At 36.3% G+C, this 16,902-nt stretch overlaps 1 protein-coding gene across 1 annotated transcript; it reads left to right on the top strand.

Annotated features, from left to right (window-relative positions):
* The first annotated feature begins 12,813 nt into the window (after positions 1 to 12,813).
* LOC113700106 (probable NAD(P)H dehydrogenase (quinone) FQR1-like 2) lies at positions 12,814 to 15,975 on the top strand. The gene is made up of 2 exons (XM_027220567.2): positions 12,814 to 13,607; positions 15,469 to 15,975. The coding sequence occupies exons 1-2, from the start codon at positions 13,078 to 13,080 to the stop codon at positions 15,695 to 15,697; spliced, it is 759 nt and encodes a 252-aa protein (XP_027076368.1). The 5' UTR covers positions 12,814 to 13,077; the 3' UTR covers positions 15,698 to 15,975.
* The last annotated feature ends 927 nt before the right edge of the window (positions 15,976 to 16,902 follow it).

Here is a 16,902-nt window from a genome sequence, read left to right as displayed (position 1 = left end):
TTGTATTTTAATTTTCCTAAAATACCCTTATTTAATGTAAGTTATTGTTACTATAAACCTACCCCATTTAATGAGAATTGATTCTTTTTTTAACATCAATTCAAGTTCCCATAAATTTGTACTCTATTTAATGTAAGGGTATTTTAGTAAAATAGCAATCTAAATTTACTTTTCCAACAAAATTAACTACTTTTTCTTAAACTGTGTGAAAAAAGAAACAGAATTATCAAAGTGGGATGGAGGGAGTATCAAATATGAACATTCGTCGTATTATACGCATTCCAAGCTAAACTTTCATGATTTATATCCGACAAGTAATATAACTAAATTTAGTGTAGGAGCAAAGGTGTCAAAAATCATGCAGAACAATAGTAAGACACATTTAGGCTTACATGCTCAAGCACCCCAATACACAAAACATAAAGTCAGCATATATAACCATCAACCTAATCCATTTTCTAATTTTTATCCTGTTGTTGTTGTTGTTGTTGGTAGACACATATACTTTAGGCCTAGAGTCTAGAGAAGGTTCTGTTCACTTTCTTGATTGGGTAGACAACAAAGGGGGATTAGACTGGGGGGTTGATTTAGTTATGAACAGAAAACCACGAAGCACCACGTCGACGGTACAAAGTAATATAGCAGCAGTACTTTGTAATAGTGAGGATGAATTAACTAGGTTGGGATCCCAAAGCTGACCGCCTCGAAGTCATTAAACAAAGAGTACGGTTGGCCTCTGGATTTGGGCATTTGAGTTGCTTTTGTTGTCCAATTGGGTGGTATTCTCCTCTTTCTATGGCTATCATCATCATCAGCAGAAGCAGCAAGCTAATCAAGCCCCGCTTTATTAGCTTAAATTAACTTAAAGACTGTTTAGCTAATACTACTGTTATGGCTTTTAATCACGTTCACACGCGTGGCTCGAGGGTTGTAAATAAGGAAACTTTGACAGCATCTTCACTAATCACAACCACATGACACTGGCCGCAGCATGACACCTGACATATGCAATTACATCACACACACAATCCTTAAGATGCATAGACCAAATGTTGGGTATATTAGTTACTACAAAGAATTACTCCCTCCGTCCCACTTTGATAGTTCTGTTTCTTTTTTCACACAGTTTAAAAAAAATTTGTTAACTTTGTTAGAAAAGTAAATTTAGATTGCTATTTTTCTAAAATATCCTTACATTAAATAGAGTATAACTTTATTGGAACTTGAATTGATGGTAAAAAAAGAGTCAACTCTCATTAAATGTGGTAAGTTTTATAGTAATAATAACTTATATTGAATAAGAGTATTTTAGGAAAATTAAAATACAACTAAATTCTTCAATTGAAAAGTGTACTACAATTTGGGACAGATGAAAAAGGAAAACAGGACTATCAAAGTGGGACGGAGGGAGTATTTATGACAATTAATCAAGGAAGTGCGAGCATACATAGATCGTTAATTGTCTCTTCTTCCCTCCAGTTTAGCATATTGGGGTGTTTGCTAAGCTAGCAGATTGCGCTAGTCTATTTATTAAGTAATATTTCTATGATTCAAAAGTTATTGATTAACTAACTTGTTGTACTTCCTAAGATTCAACTCAGATTTTTTATTTCTTTTCGAAAAAAAAAAAACTCAGATTGTTTTCGTTATGAACCGTTAGCATAATTACGCTGCATCATTTCTGCTTCCTGAATAAATAGCTTAATATCCGTTCCAAACTCAGAATGTTTTAAAACGTCTATTTGGATCACTCAATTGTTTTATTAGGTGTGTTGGTTGAGAGATGTACTGTTAATCACTTCAAAATTAGTACTCTAAATCTTTTTGAACTTAAAATGTAGCAAAAATGCGTAAATATGTGCCCTTAAATTGAATTTGCCAACCCTAAAGTAAACGTAATTTGTCGAAACCTTTTCTTGATTTTGTGAGTAGCATTTATCATGTTTTGAACTACAAGGAGACACGTATTGGCAAAAAAGGGTGGATAATCTCTTGTATTCTCAATCTTGTTCACACTTTTTGGGGTGTTTTATCTTCTTTTTTTTTTTTTTTTCTTTTCTTTCAAGAACATGTACTTCGGTTCATCTTGTTCTCAACCTGTCTGCAACTGGATAACTCCCTCATGTACAGAATGTACTCACTTTATTCCTTATCTCCTTGTCCAAGCAAACTGAAACATGACTATTATGTCGGCTTCAGAAGAACAAGAAAAAGAAGAAAGCAGATAAGTTATTGATTGATCGAATGCTGTGGGACGTACATGGAGGATTTGACTAACATGGTGGAAATGCATGAAGAACTTGATTACCGTTTCCAAGAGTTCAGTCGAGAAATGAAGAGCACTTTGTCTGTCCTTTAAAGTTTTTTCTTTTGAAATGGCCCAACACGGTTTCGGCATTAATTGAACGGAAAAGGAAACTCGTTGAAGAACTTTATTCAATACCTGTTTATGAAGTTGATGTCTCTTCTGTCTCGGGCTATCAGAAAAGAATTATTGTCGTACTTATTTTCTAGTTTAGTTAAATCATTTGAACAATAAACTCTGGCAAGTTATATCACATGCAACATTTATCAATTTGATTGCTCTTCAACCATTGTTCAAAATCAGTCGGGAACACAATAATCGGAAGTATTTATCGACGTCGATTTTTTTTTTTTAGCTACGGACAAAGTAAGTAGTTGAGGATGGCCATCCCGCCTCAGCCATACCGAGCTGGATCCTTTATTATTTGGGACGGATCGCTATTAGTTTTGGTCATCTCGACTAGACATCGCATGCAGATAATCGAGGTGACTTCTATATCTACTGGTGCCTCGAATTGGTGTTGTGCAGGACACGACATCCGAGATCTTATCAGAGAACCTGACACCTGCATGGTGGACAAGACATCTGACGGGACCTGTCTACTGCTCCATCCTGCCGAATCAGATTGGACACGCTCAGTCCCTGTCAGATCCTACGGAGTTGGAGCCCACTATTTCTTCCTTCAACTTGTCCCTTATACATACCACTCCCCCCTTATTCAGAAGGGGGAGGAGGGAGAAATATAGTAAGAACTCTACTCTTTTTATTCTTATTATTCATTTTTCACAAAACTAACTTAATCATCGGAGGTATTTCGGGAGGAACAAGGGCCCATCTAGTGTATGTATTAGGAAAAGTACGTTACAAAGTCACATCGCTCAAGAAGAGGACGTATTAGGTCAGCCCGGCTTGACCCTCCAAGAATCACCTCTTCAGTAGTCAATCGAACAAAGATTGATTAACGTTCATAATAGTGAACCTTACCTCCGATAAGTTATTTGCGGCTCAAAATCTTTGTTTCAAGCAAAAAATAAAGAGTGAAATTTAAAGTTGACAACGGCCTTTTAACTTTGATCGTTGATATTTTATGCTGCCACTTCTGAAAGGTTTATTAAATTCGAAGCTACCTTCCTAACATAGCAGTTGATAACATCTTATTGTCCATCTACAATATCCTCCCACTTGATAGAAACTACTGCCAAAAGGCAATTCGGCGAAGAGCAATCTTTGCCCAAAAATCTTAGACATTTTTTGTCATCCTTTTCCCCGCAAAAACGAAAAGCTCATGCTAGAGCACGAAATTCAGTGGACAGCTAGAAGAAAAGTTTGACAGCGATGCTGGTACCATCTCACTTTTAACACTCAACTGTTAATTCAAAAAAAAAAAAAAAAAAACGTTCTTGCTGTCTAACAAACTAATGTGGTTGCCAATTAAAAGACAAGTGCTCTCTGAGTAGGAGAATTGCTCCGTATGCTCATTTTTCCATTGATGAAGCCCATGAACTGAACTCATTTGGACTGCTATTTTCTTAAGTTTTTATAAGAAGATATATTGTAGCGACGCGGTGCGTGCGAGATAAAATAGTGATTGACAAATGTGTTTTATGAAAATTTTGAAAATTACTTAGAAAAAACGGCAATGTAAATAAGAAGGTTTAATATTAAACACTTGATCAATGAGTAATTTATCTTCTAAGAGAAAGATACGCGGTTTAGAAGCCCAAGAGCCGGAAGAATCAGTGCAAATTGAAGCCGACTGACGGAACATCGAACGAGTGGACCTCTGCAAGATAGTGGTGAGGAAACCAGAAAAGGTGTAAAAATTTGGAAAAACTACTTTAGGGGAAAGTATGGCAAAGAAGACAGCTTCCACGCCAAGGTGAGAGGAGAGCACATGGGCGCAACCCAGAGCGTATCCACGTGTCATCACCCCACAATCCCGGAATGGGACCACAGATTCTATCCGTCCACGTGTAACTTTTCAATTGATGCAGACATTCTATCTCATCAATTTTCTTCCCCTACATGGACCGTATTTGCCTGTCGCCATTTACCATTCTGTTTACCATTCCGTAACCCGGAGGGGGAAAAAAGGGATTAAAATTTAACCGTCAGCCGCCTTGGCGATTGATGGTGGTGGCATTTGGAATACTTACGATTGGAGAACTCATGTCCTGTGACACCCCCAGTTTGGAATACTTGCGATTGGAGAACTCACATGTCCCGTGACACTCAGTTTGAATTAGGAGTTTTTGAAAATATTTTATTATAATAGTGTGTGTGAAAATTTTTTTTATAAAAATATTTAATATATTGTATGAATGAGATATTTTATGAATTTTTTATTTATATATTACTATAACATTATATTTAAAAAAACTTGTTTTTTTTTTTGAAAAATATGCTATCTTGGAGTTGGTGCCAAAATGAAAGGAACACATTTTGTTCGTGGAAGGGCATAATACTAGTATTTCAGGGAATTGTCTTGGTCATTTTTTTCTACCGCGTTAGTTGCATCTTTTATTGGAACCACTTGTTTGGCATTTGCTTTTGGAAGTTAGTGTCGGACATCATATGGAAGATGAAAAAAAAAAAAAAAATGGTCAGCGAAGTCTATCCTCCTATTCTGTCAAACTGATGATGTTTTATTTTATTGCGGGTGGGTAGTTTCTCAAAGTCCATATATTTTCGTGGGTAAAAAACTTGCAGTTGGGATCTTCTATGCCACTGTTCAGTGCCAACTCCACTTATCACGTGATGATGATAGAAAGAAGAAATTTAAATAAATAGCACATGACAAATTAAATAAATAGAATACTTGACACAAATATAAAAGTGGCATTGAATTGTCACTGAAAAAGTGGCACTGAAAATCCCGTGTGAAAAACTTGGTGCGAGCACAGAGGCTTTTGAGAAAGTCGAGTACAACGTTGATAAAGTTGTTGAACAGATAGATCAAATGATAAAGGTGCTTCAGGTATGCTCATGGCCACACTAGCAGTAGTATCATCCAATAAATTTGCAGAACAGGAAGGTCAGGAAGTCAATTTTCTCAAAAGCCACAGCCTGAAACAAACTGGAACCTGCTTCGCCGCTTTAACCACCACAAATCTATTGAATTCCCGGACCCCTCATTTTTATTGCATCCGAGTCAGTTTGTAGTAATATAAATTTTTACGTTTTATGGCTTGGTAGTTTAAATTACTAGGAGTATGATTTATTTATATTACTTCCACTATTGTGAATCATATATTGTAATCTTATCCAACACCAAAAAAAAAAAAATAAAATAAAATAAAAATTTGGAGATTGAATCGGTGGTACATTGATGGCCTACCACGACGACTTTCAGTAAGTAGTATGTGCAGCATTTATGAATACGGATTGGAATATAATTGTGCAATAAAAACACACTTCTCTGATTGGCTGTGAGAGAGTCCTGTAGTTGGAATTACTTTCTTCCTTTTTATCATAGCCAACAAATTTGTTTCCAAGAATAGAATAGATTCTATCTTTTCCAATCAAATTGAGAAAATGTACTGCATCATCAGCTACCAACGGCTGGCATGCGTCATGATATTTGCAAACCGCCCAGCAGCAGGGTTCAATTCACTGGACCTGCTCATATTGCGTAGGTTTTTCAATATCCCCTATTGAGAAATATTGATGGAAACATGACGCTTTCTAGAAAAAGGCACGCTTTATTGTGACACGTGGCACCAGCTCCATTGCCAGTTTGGACCCCCCCCCCTCCCTTTCCCTACCTCCCCCACCCCCCCGGGGCAACAAAAAAATTCGTGAGTGACGCGCACTCTTGTGAATGGAGAAAGGAGATGGTTATTATGAGGATTGTCAGAAGTGTCTCCAATGTCATTTGATTGAGTTTTTTTTTTTTTTTTTTTTTTGATTTGATGTCCGACCCTCGAACATCAAGAACCATCGGGTATTATATAGTTCCACCATAAAATTTGGCCCCTATAGCCTCCTATAGGATCGTGACGTTGTTGCCTACCATCTTCATTCTCTAGGCAAGGTAGATGCGTCTAGAGGAGGGTTTTTTTCTATTTCAAGTTGGGATTATCTTAGACAACAAGGATAAGACCGAGAGGTTTAGGAGTTTACTATGCGGTAAACCCGACGATCGACTAAAGTAATGACGAATGGATAAGGATGGAGAAGGGGATCGAGTTAGGAGAGAGAAGGGCTTCTCTCTTTTTCTTTAGGGAGGAGGTGTCCTTAACTCCCAAGCGGCTTGCAGGTTGGGTTAATTGTGTTATTTATTTGGATTAATTAGGTGGCTTCTTTTTCTTATTATATTAAAAAATAAACCGGGGTAAAGTAAAGATGCGCATGGCACGGGGAGGATTCCCTGGTTGCTTTTGTTGATCAGTTGTTTATTGTACGTCTCATTGACTGATGATTAAGCTTAAACTAGTGGCTGTCATGTTTATCCCGACAGCTCTAGCCCTTGTTTCCCATCTCCCAGCTTCCATTATATGTAGATGATGCTAAACAGCTCAAAGTCATTGGAGCGCAGGGAGGGATCGATTCTGGCTAATCAAATCCACTATGTATCTTGATTATGTAAACTTAACTATTCAATCTTTAAGCATAATGATGCAGCAGAAGTTTGTTTATTGCATCGGGGGAACAAAATCTTAACTGGCCAACCATTAATGAAGTCCCAATATGGTGGTCCTGCTGTCTCTCCACCTTCTTCAACGTCTTCATGACCTTCCCCCTTATTCGTTACTCCGTTCTGTTGTTCTTAATTACTCGAGTTTTTTCTGTCACAAATGTGAAGTTATCACTATGTTGGTTACACTATTGGACATCATCATGGCTGGGAATTAATTGGTATAATCAAATATGGACCGAAATTGAGCATAGCCAGGCTAACTAACTAAGGAACGTTCTCAATTGACACATAACATAGCTTGGCAATCATTGGTTTGCATCAATAAATGCAAACAGTAGTGTAACAAATATGTACCATCATAATTTAAATTACACTCTCCGGATGAATGCTTTCCACGCATCTCTTTTCTTGCCTAGAATAAAAAATATGGTAAGAATTGATGCAGCCAGGATTTGTAACATTTTCTTAAAACACCAGAGCAGATGATGATTTGTAGTAGATGCTGTTGGATATTTTAATAAAAAAATATCACATATTTATTCTGAATTTAAATAAAATAAATTACAAATTCTTTAAATAAATTTTCAGTTACAAATTGAAACATTTAAATGTGTAACTTATGGGATTTATGTCTTGCTTTTGTAACTTATGTAATGATTAGGTTTTATGAAATCATTTAGTAATTTTTTTTTACAGTTATACAATGAATGAATTTAGACTTTTCAATTTGTAACTGAAATATGAGGTGTTAATTCCTATTAATGTTGGTATTTTAATGTTCCTAATTTCTTAGTCTATATATAAGGCATCTATCAACCAAACCAAATATATACTTTGCTATCTCTATACTACCTTCTATTTTTCCTCCACTACTATAAGAGTTTATAGGGCGAAGAACAGTGTTAGTGTGAGGTTTCTGTCTTATTCCAATAGTGTAGATTGGAGCAGATTCCAGTGTGCAAAAGGCTGGGCTGTTGTATCCTGGAGGCAACGTGCTGAGACCTACTACACCGGAGGATACTCCGTAGGGGTGCGAATCGTTTTAAAGAGAGTGATCTAGTCCGCGCCTCAACCCATGCCAAATCAACATATTTATGGTACAAATTATTTGCATTTTTAATGCAAGATTAAGGTACGAATTTTTGTTAATTTATTTGTTAAATTTTATTAGAGAAATTATTGTGACTTATATGATTTATTTTGGCCTAGAACCAACAGATGCTATACCCACGACTGAATGGATATTTAGGGATTTGTGAGTCCTTATATTGGCAATGGATAACGATCAATGTCAAATTTTTTTCACCACAGGCAACACAGAAATCAACTAGTGCTAGTCAACTTTGTTTGTGTTGTAATGTCATAATGTGCCACAAACAATCTCCTTCCGTGTTTCCCTCCTCACTTACCATGCAGGCTTAGCCCCTTCAATATAGCTTTTCCTCTAACTGCGAGCCAATTTGCTTGCCGTGGCGATTTCTAAGACGCATGCAGAAGCACAGGGATAGGATCATCAATGTATTTTATATCTTAGAATTCAACAACCCTCAAATTACGCCTTAATTTGAGCCATAATGTAGGTAGATTTTGACTTGTGTACTGTCTTAACTTAATTAAGCTCTTTTTGACGTTGATAGGTAGCATGCCCCGTGTTAACGCGCCCGTAATCCGCCATCCCCAATTACACGACAACATCAGGTTGATTAAGGCCGCCAGTAGCCAATGGAAAATGCGCGTTGGGTGCTTAGGAGTAATTAACATATACTAGAAGGCTAATGAGCCGGCCACCAGCTTAATTAAGAGGTAGGGTTATCGATCCGATTATCTGAATCGGACTTTAATAAATCCAAACTCGACTCATCTAATTAGTAAGATATTCGGGTTTTACGTACGCCATGAGTTTCGGTCTTATATATGTAAAACTCTCATATTTAACTTACAATATATTAGGGTTTTGAGCTTATTTTGGACTCAGTCGGAACTCACTTATTATTTCTTAATTTCTTTAATATTATTACTATCACTATTAAGTGGTAAAGTTAATTTGAAATCTACAACACTAAAACTACACATAATCCAGGCTAACTGGTTCATTAAAAGTACATAAATAAAAAGATCTTTCAATGATAATTGTATCTAATTTTTTAAAAATACATAAAAATATTAAAAATACATGAATAGATTACTAATGATATATTTAGTGAATCTAATTATCTCTCTGCTAATTACTAATAGTCTAATTATATATTATAGTTTTTCAAAAATAATACTTTTATAGTTATATATATTAGGGTGCATATATATATATATATATATATATATATATATATATAATAACGGATTAGACTTTAATATGGCTGAGCCTATAACTCACATTTTAATCATGCATCAAATCTATGCCCAATCTCTACTTGACTCAAAATTATAATACTCTCGCCTCATTTCTTTGAGGCCAAATGAGCTGCACTCGGGCCAATTCAACTCTATTGACTGCCCTCCCTTGTTTTGTCTGTTGGTTTAATGAATGGATCTATCTAACAAGTACTCATCGGACATTCGTTAAAATATATTTTAGATGTTAAATTTTTAAAAAAGTAAAATCATTTGAGAAAGTATATAATATGCATGACATGATGGACTGCGTGGGATTTAGGTGTGTTAGCAAATGATCATCGCACACCCAGAAAAACCCTTAAAGAATTATATATAGTCAAATGCTTGAAAGGACGTGGAGAAGTAGGAAGCCTTTGTTTTGGACATTCTTTACACACCGGAGGGCAAGCTACTTCATCACTTTCATTAAAGGTTAAAAAGAAAGAAAGCCCACGCACAGCACCCGTGCTAAAGTAAGAGGACTGTCCATACTTGAAGAAGGCAACAAATCTTCCCACCAGCAAAGGTGTGTGGAGCTAATAGCATATAGCTTCATTTAACATCTAGATAGTCAAAGAATCTACGCTTTAAGCAACCATTAATTAATCTTTAATCGATGATTAGATTATGAGAAAAACGTACAAGACGTGGATGGAGGACAAGTGGAAATGTGGCATTCCAAGCAATCTTGTTTCATATATTGCTTATTAATTAACTGTGCAACATATCATATCATATCATATTGTTCCATAAAATGCTAGCTGTCGTTCCTTCTTGCGTCCTTCCTCAACAGACAAGGCTTTAGCACATGGTTACCACTTGCCATTTTTGTTCTTCTGCAACAACTGATCCTCTTTTGATACAGATTAGGCGAGTTACTGAACACGTGTTGAACTCATGGCTTTGCCATGTATTTCTTGAAATATGGATTTGCAGCATTAAAGCATTCCAGATAGATCATTCATTCAGGTGTCCTAGATGGATCCGAAAACAGTAGTGGTCTGTGGAAACTTTTGAAGATCACCTAATTAAGTGAGAAATGGTGGTCCTCGGCACCTTGTAAGGTGTTGAAGAGACGATTGAAGACCGACTTACTCGATCCGGAATCTATCTAGTCATGTGCTATTAGTTTAAGACTCACTCGAAATTAGCACTGCACTTGTCTGTTTTTTTTTTTTTTTTGTTGCGAGTGCTCCGCTCCAGTAAGATGATTCTAGTAGGGCATAATTAAGCAACTCACACTTCTAGTCTAAAAGCTAATTTGGAATCAATCTGGGAGTATTAATGAAAATTAAAGGGACAAAAAAATAGCAGAAGATTTGATGCAATTGAGAGTTAAGGAAGCTAATTAGTACTAGTATTAATCTTGAAGGGTAAAGTTGGAACAAACTCAAATTGTAGCTCAAAAAGCATCATTCCCTAAGAGGAAAGTGTAATTAGCATTAACTTCATTTAATAGTACTGCTACGTATTACTCCCTCCGTCCCACTTTGATAGTCCTGTTTTCCTTTTTTGTCTGTCCCAAATTGCAGTCCACTTTCCAATTGAAGAATGTAGTTGTATTTTCATTTTCCTAAAATACCCTTATTCAATACAAGTTGTTGTTGCTATAAACCTACCATATTTAATGAGAGTTGATTCTTTTTTTACCATCAATTCAAGTTCCCATAAAGTTGTACTCTATTTAATGTGAGGGTATTTTAGGAAAATAACAATCTAAATTTACTTTTCCAACAAAGTTAACTACTTTTTCTTAAACTGTGTGAAAAAAGAAACAGGACTATCAAAGTGGGACGGAGGGAGTACTTTTTTTTTTGGAAAAGGAAATCAATCAGAATTTGGTAAAAAGCCAATAAGCCACCATGCTTCCCAAAGTTGTTACCTCGGGCCATAGTTCAGTAGTTTAGGTTTCATCTTTAGTCAATAAACGCTAATGATGCAGCTGCCAACTTGCAAAAGTTAGAGAGACGGTTGAACAATTGAACATTTAGAAGCCATTTCTTGCATGCTTTTCCATTTTCAGCCGCTGTCCATTCTTTCAAGATTTTCCATAGTTCCACACTCCTCCTCGGCACCTAATATAAGCTAAAATACAATCCTTGGAGGATAATTCTTGAGTGCCTTTTGAAGAGAGGCAGACGCAGCCATCCAATCTCCAGTTTCCTGAACTAGTACGAGACTGCATGGCTGATGGATTTTTCATGGAATTGGGCCTGTAGTCTGCTTTAAAGCTTTTCAAGTTGCACAAAGGGAAGCACTTGGGCTGTCAGATGTTGGGCTGTCACACAATTAGTAGTAGTTCAATTCTGACAATCCCCCCTTCTCCTTGGGGAAAATGGTGGGATCGCCCATTTGTGCAAACCTAAAAGTAAAAGGGGACTCGAAAATGAAAAGAAAAGGACAGTTCACGACTCCTTAAAAGAACCAGTTTCTTAAATTTCATTTTGGCCGTGTTTCACTCCGTCTTTGCTTGCTACTAGCATTTAAATCCAAATTATCAATTGAGCTAGAGACCTGAAAACCAACAAGAAAAATGGTAATTTTCAACTACAATAATTTATTTCTCTCCTTTTTGTTTTTCCTTATTTTCTTTTTTTTTTGTCAATCTTGTGAAATATTAGCACTAGTAAGTAAAAGTGGTGACAAAAATCGTGAAATGAAAAACATCTCTCCTCATTGAGTATTTGCAGAGCACAAATATCCTTTCAGACCAAACACTAGCGGATATTCTTTTGTTTGAAGGTCTAAATAAAATATATATATATATATATATATATATAGGGATACTTTCATAAACCTTCTGTGAGGTTTCTATTAATTTCATTAAATTCCCTTGAAGTTTTAAAAATTATACTTGCTTCTTTTGATAATCAAATATTAGACTTGATCAAAATTTTAAATGAATACCCTAAAATGCCCGCAGCTTATAAATTTTAAATTTCTTTAAAAAATAATTGTAGCACAAATATAATTAAATAGTATCAAGTTTTCAATACCGATATTTGTTGTTTTATGAGCAATTATGACAATAGTTGTATTACTATGATAGACTACATTTTGGGTCTTTTTTTTTTTTAGTTACTATTGTTTTTTTAAAAAAATTGACAAAAAATGTTAGAACACATTCAACGTTGTAAAAAAAAAAAAAAAGGTTACTAGTTCAGCATTTGGTAATAATAACAAATACGATCAATAACTATAGTTTTGTGAGTTTATTGAAAAAATATAAAAAAAAAGGAGGGATAAAAAGAGAAAAGGAAAAAAAAAGATAATTATAAATCCATTTTTCATTTATTTATGCATATCTAACAAGGGAGTTTTATTAAAGTATTGAGACTAGTATTATGATTTTGGATGAATAAAAGAGATAGATGTAATTTTTAAAACTTCAACTAAGCCCGGTGAAATTATCAAAAACCTCGGGGAGGTTTCTAAAATTATCCCGCGAAAAAACTTCTAGACTCCAGAGAAGATGGATAATACCCCGTTTTCACACCAAACTTGGCAATCGCAATCAAAACAAAATCCCACTCGCATGCCAATGTGCCATTTCAGCTCTCCCTGGTCGGCCTTCCTGATTTTCCACGATTCTCTTCTTCCGATCCTTCAGAGTCCCAAACGCCCACCCCACCATAAACCTCACCATTTACCAACTCCATCCACCCACTCCCTCACTTCTTCATTTTTCACTCGCACAGACAGCTTATATAACACATAGTCACACACTGGACCTTAACGCAACTCCGTTAATCAATTAAAAATGGGAAAAGGAGGGGGCTGCGTCCCGAGCAAGCAAAAACATCCCAAACCCTCCTCCACCCAAGACAGCCACCGTCCACTTCCCCAAGTGGAACCCACCGACGACACCCCTGCCACCGACGCCGTCAGTGAAATCCCAATTCAAGCCAATCTTAAACTCTTCATAGTATTCTACTCAATGTACGGCCACGTGGAGGGCCTAGCGGTGCGGATGAAGAGAGGGGTGGACAGCGTGGAGGGGGTGGAGGCAGTTCTGTATAGAGTTCCGGAGACCCTTTCCGATGATGTGTTGGCCCAAATGCGGGCCCCGCCCAAAGATGATTCGATTCCCGAGATTGCTTCGGCGGCTCACTTGACACAGGCTGATGGCTTCTTGTTTGGATTTCCGACGAGGTATGGATGCATGGCCGCCCAAATGAAGGCTTTCTTTGATTCTACTGGCCAGCTGTGGAGAGAGCAGAAGCTCGCTGGAAAGCCTGCCGGGTTTTTTGTTAGTACTGGGACGCAAGGAGGTGGTCAAGAGACCACTGCGTAAGCGTCTTTTTCCCTATCTGTTTTAAGCTTACCGGTGAATTCTTTCCTAGAACAGATATATGTAGTTTAATTTCAATTTGTTATGATTCCCATTTCGTGTCCGCCCTGATAAAAAGCCGATTAATTAGCCATTTTTAGGTTTGTTCTCGCACTCTGAAGAGATCTTGAAGTAGTAGCACATGCTCTATTTTGTTATTAGATAGATTATACTATTTAGATTTTTTGACGGAGACATATGCATGTTAGTTCTAGTGTTAGATTTTGCCTAAATTATTCATTGAAGATGTTGGGAGTTGGGGTGGATTGGTTAAAGCTCTCAGCAGTTTTGGGAAAACGAATTTCGTGTAGAGATAATCATAGCTCGTAATTTTATGTCCATGTTTGTGATATTAATGATTTAATGTGCGAGAAGGACTGGTACAGATGTCTAAAGAATGTAATATGACTGAGCAATGTGAATCTATTTTTGGAGAATGATGATTGAATCAACTTGTTTCGGGTGGTGAAGAGATTTATTTTGTTTTCAACCTCAATTGCATGAGTCAATATTTATGGCTTTCAATTTGCTGAAGCTAAACTTTGAAGACATTATCACCGTATTGTATCTGCTTTAGCATGATTCATTAGTTATAAGTTGCTATATAGGTGGCAATTGATGGAGCTACAGTAATATTTAGGCCTAAACTCAAGAGCCCTGATGTGAAGGTATCAGACCCTCTTGTCATATTATAATAAATGCATTCATCACTGTGGGAACAAAAATTGTGAAACATTCCCAGCTCTGTCATCCAATTAATGAAGTACTGAGTTATTTTTTAACAGCTTTAACTTCCATAAATTTGAGTTGGTGAGAGACTTTTCTTCCATTTTCTTTGTTGGGCTGGGGCATTTGGGATTGAGCAGGGGGTTACATGGGTAACTTCATTTTATTGAATTTGATATTAATATATGCTTGTGAAAGCAATGAGAATGTCAAAAGCTTGCAGATGTCCATTCTGGAGTAAATTTCACTTATATGTACAAATTTATCTTTGAATCATTAAAAATGTTGATTAGGAATTAAACACATGAACAATATTAATACCTTAAAAAGTGTGCTCTTTTTCTCTAATGCTTATGCATTTTACCGCTGAAAGACAATTTTATTGGGTAATAATAAAGGAGTTTGTGGGTGGTTGTGAGAAGGTAAATCCTTTTGGGCTAATAGTTTTAAATCCTTGTCAAGTTTGATATTCCTCATAGAGTGCTGTAGTGCTAATAAGAAGAGTTAAATTACTTACCTTGTATGTGGATTCAATCTTCAACCTGCTAGTCTATCAAAATCCTTTTGGGCCAAGGGAGGTTATCTTAAGGTGAAATAACCAAATTGATGGGTTATTGTAAGTAAAATTGTGGCATAGATAGTAGATTCAGTAATTTGGTCATGCCTTGCTGCGTGTCATACAGGGGATATACATTAAGGCAAGTCATTGATTCTTACAATGTAGTTAGCCTCTTCTTCTTCCTCTCTCTCTCTCTCTCTCTCTCTCTCTCTTATCCAAGAAATATGTGTGTGTGTGTGTGTTGCTTGGATCCGTTGATGCAAATTTTGTGATCTTGGATGCCATATTTAATTCCCTTTACGTTTTTATGGATTTACTTACCAAGAAGATAATTCATCTAGTGCAAGTTTTTCAGATTAAAGAGAGCAAGACAGATCTTTGCTCATGATCTGGTGCCTTGTTTTTTTAGCTCTTGTGCTAGTATATTATTGGTTTTGGAATGCTAAGGAGGGTCAATGATGCCATATGCTTTTACGTGACCGAAAAGTTTATGTCCCTGATGGCTGATGGTTATTTTGCTGGTATGTGTATCGCAGTTGGACTGCAATCACCCAGTTGGCTCATCATGGAATGCTTTATGTTCCCATTGGATACACCTTTGGAGCTGGTATGTTCAAAATGGATTCTCTTCGAGGGGGTTCTGCATATGGAGCTGGAGTCTTTGCTGGTGATGGCACAAGACAGCCAACCGAAATAGAGTTGGCCCTGGCAGAGCATCAGGGAAAGTATATGGCTGCGGTATTGAAGAAACTTGCGCAAGTTTGACAATGTGGTTTCAGACTTTATCCTACCCCGTCTTGCTTGCGAGTTAAAACATGGTTCTGAGTAAATTGATAGTGACAAACGGCCTCATGTTGAATCTGAGGCTCCCATTCTTTTTGTGATGTTACTTCCATTGTCCGATGCGCGTAGAATCATTTTCTATGTCGAAAATGTACATGATTAAAAGTTCTTTATAATCTGGAACTTAAAAGAGTGTGTGTCTATACTGCTCTTTGTATGCCTCTCTTTGTGTAATTGCAGTCATCAGTTCGTTGATCGTTTTTCGATTGATTAAATTAATGTATGTTTCCTATATTCCTTTAACAACGATCTTGACAAATAATTGAATAAACCTTTTATCTGGAGCAACGATGTTGATTTAGAAAAAGAAGATTAAAAGGTTTAGGGTCTAAGTCCGTACCCCTCCATGCTAAATCTTCACCCTATACATTTATTAGACATTAATGTCCTAGTTTTTATACATTAAACCAAAACTTTTTTGTAGCAGTTAAATTTATCTCTTTACATATGAAAATTGTGGATTGCCATTTAACTTCCTACCACTGCCAAAGAAAACAAAAGCTTGAAAAATTATTTGTTTGGATTGCCATTTTTGGGAGTGTTTTGTCGATATAATGTATGTGAGATAAAAAGATGATTGAAAAATGTATTTACAAAAAAAACGTAAGAATGTTTTGATAAAAAAAACTGCAATCCAAGCACCACAATTCATTAGAGGAAAAATGGATACTCTTATTGCATTGATAAATATATTGTGCGAGGGGTGTCAGCAATTCAAACAGAGAAAAAAAGGACACTTTATATCGCCGCATTGATTGATATATAAATATTGTGTGAGGGTGGCCGTCGAGCCTCGAACTTTATTTTTCCTTTTTTGGTTAACCTGAAATATTTGAATAGAAAAGTAAAGTGGATTTTTCTTTTTGTTCTCCAACTATTATCACTGGATCGGATTTAATGGATTTTTGTATTTAGATAGAAGAGTATTTGAAAATTTTTTATGAAAAATATTTTACTATCTTGTGTGATGTAATATATTGTACACGTGAGATAAAGAAATAATTAAAAATAATAAAAAATATGAGTTTGATGCGGGATAGCAGTTTGCACTTTGCACCGTCTGCGCTACTACAACTTCAACGACTCGCAATATTTTGGGGTTGGCCCGTACTTCCGTCCGTCGCCTC

This window comes from Coffea arabica, chromosome 7c (assembly GCF_036785885.1).
Source record: "Coffea arabica cultivar ET-39 chromosome 7c, Coffea Arabica ET-39 HiFi, whole genome shotgun sequence".
In the NCBI taxonomy this organism is placed as follows: domain Eukaryota; kingdom Viridiplantae; phylum Streptophyta; class Magnoliopsida; order Gentianales; family Rubiaceae; genus Coffea; species Coffea arabica.
Note: the sequence above shows the minus strand (reverse complement) of the source record. Positions and strands in the feature narration are given on the sequence as shown.